General features: G+C 38.6%; 1 protein-coding gene across 3 annotated transcripts in view; it reads left to right on the forward strand.

Moving 5' to 3' along the window:
- Positions 1 to 9,078, forward strand: part of SLC15A2 (solute carrier family 15 member 2) — a 50,572-nt gene extending 41,494 nt beyond the window's left edge. For 2 of the 3 annotated variants that reach the window (XM_054481087.2, XM_054481086.2), the window contains 3 exons: positions 4,531 to 4,677; positions 5,566 to 5,670; positions 6,014 to 9,078. In XM_054481087.2, the coding sequence (XP_054337062.1) occupies positions 4,531 to 4,677; positions 5,566 to 5,670; positions 6,014 to 6,190 (429 nt within the window). In that variant the 3' untranslated portion in view covers positions 6,191 to 9,078. The remainder of the gene's footprint in view (positions 1 to 4,530; positions 4,678 to 5,565; positions 5,671 to 6,013) is intronic. The other variant, XM_054481088.2, reaches the window with a different exon arrangement.
- Positions 9,079 to 9,782: the final 704 nt, after the last annotated feature.

Consider the following 9,782-nt stretch of genomic DNA (forward strand, 5'->3'; position numbering starts at 1 on the left):
GACATGAGGTCTCATTCTATGGCCCAGGCTGGAGCACAGTGGCACTATCATAGCTCACTGTAGCCTTGAACTCCTGGGCTCAAATGACACTCCTGCCTCAGCCTCCCGAATAGCTAGGACTACAGGCATGTACCACTGCTCCTGGTTAATTTTTTAATTTTTTGTAGAGATTGAGGTCTTGCTATGTTGACCATGATGATCTCAAACTCCTGGCCTCAAGTAATCCTCCTGCCTTGGCCTTCCAAAGTGCTAGGATTACAGGTGTGAGCCATCATGCCCAGACTAAGGTTCCTTTTTAGAGACAGGGTCTTGCTATGTTTCCCAGGCTCGTCTCTAAACTTCTGGCCTCAAGCGATCCTCTCTGCTCATTCTCCTGAGTAGCTAGGATTATAGGCATGAACGGCCATGCACAGCACATGTTATTTTCAGAGTATACATTTTACATTTATTTTGTTAAATTTATTCCTACTTATTTTATTCTTTTTGAAGCTGTGGTTAATGGAATCCTTTTCTTAATTTCATTTTCAAATTTTCCATTGCAAATTACAGAAATACAGTTGACTTTTGTATATTGATTTTGCATTGTGCAATCTTGCTGAACTCATTTATTAGTGCTAATGGGTTTTTTTAGTGGATCCCTTAGACTTTCTACATACAAGATCTTATCATTAGCAAATAGAGATAGCTTTACTTTTTCATTTTCAATCTGGATGCTTTTTGTTTCTTTTCCTTGTCACTTGCTCTGGCTGGAACCTCTAGTACAATATTGAATAGAAGTGGTAAAAGCAGACATACTTTTAAGGGGAGAGCATTCAGTCTTTTATCATTAAGGGTGTAATCTGTGTATTTTTCATAGATACTCTGTCAGATTGAGAAAGTTCCTTGCTATTCCTAGTCTGTTGGAGAGTTTTCTGTTTGTTTGTTTTACCATGAGCAGGGGTTGAATTTTATCAAATGCTTTTCCTGCATTTATTGAGATGGTAATGTGGTTTTGTCCCTTATTTTACGGATACGGTGTATCACAACAATTGATTTTTAGATATTAAACCAACCTAATTCTATTAACCTCCTCCTCCACCTTCTTGTCCTCCTCCTTCTTCTTCTTCTTTTTAGAAATAGGGTCTTAGCCGGGCGCGGTGGCTCACGCCTATAATCCCAGCACTTCGGGAGGCCGAGGCGGGTGGATCACGAGGTCAGGAGATCAAGACCATCCTGGCTAACACGGTGAAACCCCGTCTCTAATAAAAATATAAAAAATTAGCAGGGCGTGGTGGTGGGCGCCTGTAGTCCCAGCTACTTGGGAGGCTGAGGCAGGAGAATGGCGTGAACCCGGGAGGCAGAGCTTGCAGTGAGCTGAGATCCCGCCACTGCACTCCAGCCTGGGCGACAGAGCGGGACTCCGTCTCAAAAAAAAAGAAAACAAAGAAATAGGGTCTCGACCTGTTGCCCATGATACAGTGCAGTGCTGCAATCATAGTTCACTGTAGCCTGGAACTCCTGGGCTCAAGTGATCCTTTTGTCTCAGCCTTTCAAGTAGCTGGGACTACGGGCATGTGCTACCATGCCGAATTAATTACAAACATGTTTTTTTTAAAGAGAAGAGGTCACTATGTTGACCAAGCTAGTCTCTAACTCCTGGACTCAAGTGATTCTTCTGCCTCAACCTCCCAAAGTGCTTGGATTACAGGTATTAACCACTGCACCTGGCTATAATTCTATTAATTTTCTAGGGCTGCTATGACAAAGCACCACAAGCTGAGTGGCTTATGGGATAGAAATTCATTGTCTCACAATTTTGGTGGCTAGAAGTCTGAGATGAAGGTATTGGTAGGACTGCTTCCTTCTGAGGGCTGTGAATAATCTGTTCCATGCCTCTGCCATGGCTTCTGGCAATTTGCTGGAAATATTTGGTATTCCTTGGTATATAGAAGAATCACCCTAATATCTGCCTTCATCTTCACATGGTGTTCTTCCTATGTGTCTGACTGTGTCCAAATTGACCCCCTTTTTAATAAGGATACCTGTCATTGGATTAGACCCACCCTAATGACCTTATTTCAATGTTACTAATTATGTATATAACAATCTTGTTTCCCAATAAGTTTATATTCTGAGGTACTTGGTTTTAGGACTTCAACATATGAGTTTTGGGGGACATGATTCAGCCCATAATACTTGTGTTCCTGGTGTTATTCCATTTTCTGTTTCTTCTGTCTCTCATATGCCATTCAAGATAGAGGCCATATGTATTGTTTCTGAATACCAGGATCTAATAAGCATCTAGAGTAGAGGCCATAAATTGGGGCTCTGGAGGCCCAATTTCTTTCATAGTCCTGTCTTGTTTGGCATGCACAGTACTGACAAAAATAACAAAAGAATTAATTGCCAATAAATTCAAGAGATTACACCTATGAATTTGTATTACTAACATTTCTTGGGAAAAAAATCAGAAGATTTTCTAACAGGTATTATACTGTGTCAACTGTCTAGTGCTGTAGTGGCCGTGCCCTTTAGATGGGACCTGTGCTGTCCAGTTCATCATAGGCCCCATCATTTCCTTGCAGCCTCTTTCATTTACTTAATTACCTGCCTATGAGCATTTAAGTATCTGACTTTGATTTAGAAGCTCTGGCCATAGTCTCTTCTTATGCTGAGAAAATACAAACAGATGCCTAGGTATTATTTACACTGTCAACTAAAGGAAAAGAAGATTCTTTTATCTTACTATTTGAGATCCAACAACCATTTGATTCAGAGGATTAAGGGCATTTAGATTTCAAAGACTTTTCATCTGAAGGACTTTTGACCGTGATATTTTAACTGTGCTGTTTTTGTCTCATGTATCTGGATATTATACCTAATTCCTAATAATAGTTTTACTTCAAGAAATATATTCATATGGTTAGGCCTTGTGTCCCCACCCAAATCTCATCTTGAATTGTAATCCCCATAATCCCCACATGTCTAGGGAGAGACCTGGTGGGAGGTGACTGGATCGTGGAGGCGGTTTCCCTGATCCTGTTCTTGTGATAGTGAGTGACTTCTCATGAGATATGATGGTTTTATAAGGGGCTCTTCCCCCTTTGCTCCTCACTCTTCTCTCTCCTGCCACCATGTGAGAAGGTCTAAGCTTGCTTCCCCTTCACCTTCTACCATGATTGTAAGTTTCCTGAGGCCTCCCCAGCCATGTGGAATTGTGAGTCAATTAAATCTCTTCCCTTTATAAAGTACTTGGACAGTACTTTATAGCAGTGTGAAAATGGACTAATACATATATATAAAAGTTTTTCTTCCGTTTTCTTTTTTTGAGCCCCTTTAATAAATATACATATAATTTTAAAAATGTTATTTCATTTGTAATAAAAGATATTAGTAGATATAATCTACATAAAACCAACCATAGCTAAAAACATACATATAGTTAAAGTACTTTTAGACCAAAGAAACAAAAGCTGATTGTGGAATCACATATATCTGGTAATATTAACAAAAACTTCACCTGGAAAAAAACTCTTTTTAACCAAAATTTTACAGAAAAATCACATCTTTGTGACAAAATTTGAATGTGTAAATTTTGAGTTAAAAAATAATGGCTTGGGCCAGGCACTGTGGCTCGTGCCTGTAACCCCAGCAATTTGGGAGGCCAAAGAAGGAGGGTTGCTTGAAGCCAGGAGCTCAAGACTAGCTTGGTCAACATGACACTCCATTTCTACAAAAAATTTTCAAATTTTTAAGTTAGCTAGGCATGGTGGCATATACTTGTAGTCCCAGCTACTTGGGAGGCTGAGGCAGAAGGATTGCTTGAGCCCAGAAGTTTGAGGCTATAGTGAGCTGTGATTGTGCTGCTGCACTTCAACCTGGGTGACAGAGCAAGATCCTGTCTCAAAAAAGAAAAAAGTCAATGAAGAGAAATCAAAATAGTAGGTGGCATTTGATATGGATTTTTAAAAATTGACTAGTAAAACTTCAATGTGTTATCAAGAGAATAATTCATTCCAATAAAAGTAATTTCAGTAAATTAAAAATCAAAATAGCAAATGTTAAAAGCACTTTAGTTGTACTTACATAGAAAGTGGAATAAGAAATTAAACTTTTCTCAAGAAAATGCTTTCTGAAAATTTATTTTGTTTGTGTAATTCGGATGCCATTTTATGTTTAAAATGTTGTCCAGGATCAAAATGCCTGATAGGGCAAAATGGTGGAAATCCAAACTGCAATATCAAAATATTCTCTCATTTAAAGTCTCTGTCACATTGCGCACATGTACCATAAAACATAAAGTATAATAATAATAATAATAATAATAATAAAGTCTGTCAATAATGATATCTGACTGAATCTAGGCGAGTGAGCATAATATTACCAAAAGAAGTTTTGAAAAGCTGGAATTGTGTAGAAATGCTCAATTTCCTAAAAGTGGCAGAAGAATGAAAATACAAAAAGGTTGGATATAAGATCGTAGAATGCTGTAGTTAGAAATATTTACTTGAGACTACTGACAAGTCCATTTCCATTTTCTCTTTCCCTAAGAACACCAATCAGGGTCTTCAGGCCTGGAAGATTGAAGACATTCCAGCCAACAAAATGTCCATTGCATGGCAGCTACCACAATATGCCCTGGTTACAGCTGGGGAGGTCATGTTCTCTGTCACAGGTCTTGAGTTTTCTTATTCTCAGGTAAGTTTTTGCAAATAGAAGTTAGAAATTGAGACATTGCTTGAAGGGTGGTGAATTTTAATTCTAGCACTGACTTAAATAGGTATGTTATCTCTTTTGGCCTTGGATACCTTATTTATGACCCTGAACATATATGACCTGAACATCTTGACTCCTCAGGTCATGACAGTGCAGCATGGGAGTCTATGATTTTGGGGTTCTAGGAAAGAGATTAAAGATTAAAATGAAGAGCTGCAGAGTCAGATTTCCCATGTTCAAATTTTGGCTGCATGACCAATTGTGTAACCTTGAGCAAGTAAATTACTATCTCTGTAATGCTGTTGCCCAGGCTGGAGTGCAGTGGCGTGATCTCAGCTCACTGCATTCCAGCCTGAGCGACAGAGCGAGACTCCATCTGCCTCCCCGTTTCAAGCGATTCTCCTGCCTCGGCCTCTTGAGTAGCTGGGATTATAGGCGCACACCACCATTCCTGGCTAATTTTTGTATTTTTAGTAGAGACAGGGTTTCACCATGTTGGCCAGGCTGGTCTCTAACTCCTGACCTTGGATGATCTGCCCACCTTGGCCTCCCAAAGTGCTAGGATTACAGGCTTGAGCTACTGCGCCCAGTCTGTAATGCTATTTTTTAAATGTATAAGAATACTAATAGAACTTATCTCTTAGGGTTGTAATGAAGATTATATGACATAATGAATTTAAAAATATTCAGTTAGGAGCTTCATCTTATTCTTACTGTTTACATTATTAACACCCTCTGAATCAATGTGATAGCTGAACTTAATAAGAGAAGTTCTAACTTGGAAGCTTTTGTGGGAGAAGTTTCCTGGATGCATGGGGCATGAGGGCAGTGAAGGGAGTTTGTTTACTTTCAAACTTGTGTCATCCCCAGGCTCCCTCTAGCATGAAATCTGTACTCCAGGCAGCTTGGCTATTGACAATTGCAGTTGGGAATATCATCGTGCTTGTTGTGGCACAGTTCAGTGGCCTGGTACAGGTATGGATCTGAGGGAAGCAGGATTCATTTCTACTCAAGTTTTTCCTCCAGCTTTCTCTTCTCCCTTTCCCCCTATCTCTCTGCTTCCCATATTCCCCATTCAGTGCTGTGACATGAAATGGGTTAGATATACAGACTTTACCAGGAAAATAGACATATGTAAGTGGCAATAATGACTACAATATACCTATGTGAGGAGAGGCCAGTGAACCCAGTCTTTGTCCAGCAAAAGTCTGGTTAAACTGGTGATCCCAGGTCAGTCTGCTCCCCACTCCTCATCCTGTAAAGATCTCTTTAGTTTCAGGTTTCTCCATATTCTTCTCATATTTATTTCCCCCTGCAGTGGGCCGAATTCATTTTGTTTTCCTGCCTCCTGCTGGTGATCTGCCTGATCTTCTCCATCATGGGCTACTACTATGTTCCTGTAAAGACAGAGGATATGCGGGGTCCAGCAGATAAGCAGATTCCTCACATCCAAGGGAACATGATCAACCTAGAGACCAAGAAGACAAAACTCTGATGACTCCCTAGATTCTGTCCTGACCCCAATTCCTGGCCCTGTCTTCAAGCATTTTTTTCTTCTACTGGATTAGACAAGAGAGATAGCAGCATATCAGAGCTGATCTCCTCCACCTTTCTCCAATGACAGAAGTTCCAGGACTGGTTTTCCAGTACATCTTTAAACAAGGCCCCAGAGACTCTATGTCTGCCTGTCCATCAGTGAACTCATTAAAACTTGTGCAGTGTTGCTGGAGCTGGCCTGGTGTCTCCAAATGGCCATGAAAATACACACGTATAATGGAGATCATTCTCTGTGGGTATGCAAAGTTATGGGAATTCCTTTATAGGTAACTGCCATTTAGGACTGATGGCCCTAATTTTTGAGGTGCTGATTTAGAGGCAAAATTGCAGAATAACAAAGAAATGGTATTTCAAGTTTTTTTAATAAGCAATGTAATTATGCTATTCACAGGGGCCTCAAGAATTGGTATGTATGATGTGATCTGGTCCAGCCAGGGCCTGGTTTGTCCGCTATCTAGGTTTGATATGACTTTAGTAAATTTGTCAATATAGATGGTAGGAAGCAGAATGCCATTTTATTAAAACACAGGAGAAGTTATATCTTTCTAATTATGATAGTATTTTATTTACTTATCCAAATACTCCTTTCTCAGTATGGATAGATAATGGAAACCAGATTAGAGATAGTAAACATTAGTAAACATGGTTCTGGAGAACAGGAACAGGTGTAAGTTGTAGAAATCCTGAAGAGCCAGTCATTCTTTTACAGACTACATTCTTCTTAGCCTCTATGGCGCTGGTCTATGCCCTTCAGTGAACAGTTGTATAAACAATAATTATAATTTGCAACCTTGTCTTGTCAACCTTGCTGACCCAGCTTTTTATTATTACACCTTGTCTTGCTTATTGCAGCAAATATTCAATAACAACAATGTTTCTATAAGTCCAACTTCCTTTATTAATGTTTCCATTTAGCCTCAAAAATATCAAAGTAGTAGTTCCTTTTTAATATTGTTTTCCTGATTTACTTTTCCCATAAGTTTTAAATACCATTTCTGCCTTGAAGCCTAGAAATTTTCTTTTTATTAAAAAAAAAGTTACATTAATGCTCTAGGTTTGAGGTTCTAAAATGGAAATGTCAATAGAGGAGCATGGTCCTATGTGAGGTTCCTATCAAAATTTGTGGGAGTAGGGATGGTAGAGCATGAGGGTTTTATTTGTGTATGTGTATGGTCATGAAAAAAAATTGAGAAACATTACCTCACACACAATGAATGAATCAGAGGACAGACACGGGAATGACATGACTGTGCAGTGTGTTACTAGGAAAAAAGTTCAGAATCACTGTTCTAGAGAGCTTCATTTCCATTGGTTTTAAAACATTATTCTCATGTAGAATAGTGTTGGGTCTCATACTGTTAATGTTAATAGGTAACAATGTTCATGTTAACAAGCACCTGTTAATATTAACAGATAATGTTACCGTTAACAGATAAGAGAAATTGCTCTAAGTGCCCAAACTTTATATACTTCAGTTTTAATGACAAGCATTTCAGAAGTATAAGAGCAGCAGCCAGACCAACCAGTTTTTCCAGATATCTTGATGTGAACCTGACCCTACTTGTTTAGAAGACAGCCTGTTCATTTTTAAATAGCTTTAACCCAAACTGTTCTATGACCATTGTTTCAAGAGACATTAACACAGTTCTGTAAATAGAAGTGTCTATGGACAAATAAGTTTGGGAAATGTGGCATACTGTATCCTTTTCTTAACATTTGCATATTAAAGACTCTGAGATATCCTGCAGTAAAGACACAAGATACCTTGTTTAAATTAACATGTTTAGTATTCTGCAGAACATTGGTTTAGAAAAAACTGTTGAGCAGTTCTTCTTTGTAAGTGCTGAGCTTCCTCTCTGAAACCTCCTACCATTGTTTTTTTTTTCCCCCTGTAGCTAACAAGAATAAGTATAACAGCTGGCCAGGCACAGTGGCTCACGCCTGTAATCCCAGCACTTTGGGAGGCTGAGACAGGTGGATCACCTGAGGTCAGGAGTTTGAGACAAGCCTGGCCAACATGGTGAAACTGTGTCTCTACTAAAAATACAAAAATTAGCCAGGTGTGATGGCAGGTGCCTGTAATCCTAGCTACTCAGGAGGCTGAAGCAGAAGAATTGCTTGAACCTGGGAGGCGGAGGTTGCAATGAGCCGAGATTGCGCCATCACACTCTAGCCTGGGGGACAAGAGTGAGACTTCATCTCAAAAAAAAAAAAAAAAAAAAAAAAAGAATATGTATACCCCCTTTTTCATGTGTCAGATGTTTAGCTATTTGGGGAGAACTTTCATGGCTCTTCCCTAATCATCAAGTATTCAAGGTAAAGATTCTCGGTTCCTGTAATTGTTCCTCACCAGGCATAATTTGTCCTTTTACCATCCTACTTTCTCTCTTCTGAAAAACATTCTTTATCTGAAATACAGCAATTAATATTAAGATATCTTAATATGAAATACCTGGAGTCAAATATAACATTCCAAAGTAGTCTGACTGGAAGAACTAGCACCTGCCTTTCTTCAAACAATGCACTTCTGTTAATGCAGTGTAAGGTAACATGAGTTGTTTTTGGAAACTACATCATAATGTGGGCTTACATTCTAGCACTTATCACCTAATGACAGGGATACATTTGAGGAATGCATTGTTAGGCAATTTTGTCATTATGCAAACATCATAGAGTGTACGTACACAAACCTATGGTACAGCCTACTACACATCTAAGCTATATGGTGTAGACTGTTTCACCTAGGCTACAAACCTGCACAGCATGTTACTGTATTAAATGCTGTAGGCAATTGTAACACAATGGTATTTTTATACTTAAACATATCTAAACATAGAAAAGGTATAAAAACATATCTAAACATAGAAAAGGTACAAAAAACTTTACACATTATATAGATGTATCAAATTATTCGTATGTGCTCTGAAAATGTCTATATCTGTTATGTATCAATTTTTTAAAAAGTGAATGACATAATTCATTTGAAAAAATGTAGACACACAAATTGGAAAAGAGGTAAAATGCAGTATTATAATCTAATGGGACCGCCATCACATACATGGTCTGTCATTGACTGAAACTGCAATATGCAGTTTTTCTTAACATTTGCATATTAAAGACTCTCTGACTATATATGGTCATATATGACTGTCACCATTGTAAGACATTTTGATGTTATTCTAAGTGACAAGTGAAACCATTGGAAGTTTAGAACATGAGAGTGACATAATGTGATCATTTAAGATCACTTTGGCTGCTAAGGGGAGAATTATCTATAGTCAGCAAGGAAAAGAAGTAGGGAGTTAAGTTAGGAGGCTTTTGCAATAGTTTAGGCAATAGATGGTAGTGGAGGTGGAGAGAAACAGTTTGACTTGGAATTAAACTTTAAGCTAGAACTGACAAGATTTGAGTGTAGTTTGGATACACAATTTAAAAGAAAGAAATGAGCCACATGTGGTGCCTTACACCTGTAATCTCAATTCTTTGCAAGGATAAGGCAGGAAGATTCTTTGAAGCCAGGAGTTCAAGAC

Source organism: Pongo pygmaeus, chromosome 2, assembly GCF_028885625.2.
Source record: "Pongo pygmaeus isolate AG05252 chromosome 2, NHGRI_mPonPyg2-v2.0_pri, whole genome shotgun sequence".
NCBI classification, from domain to species: domain Eukaryota; kingdom Metazoa; phylum Chordata; class Mammalia; order Primates; family Hominidae; genus Pongo; species Pongo pygmaeus.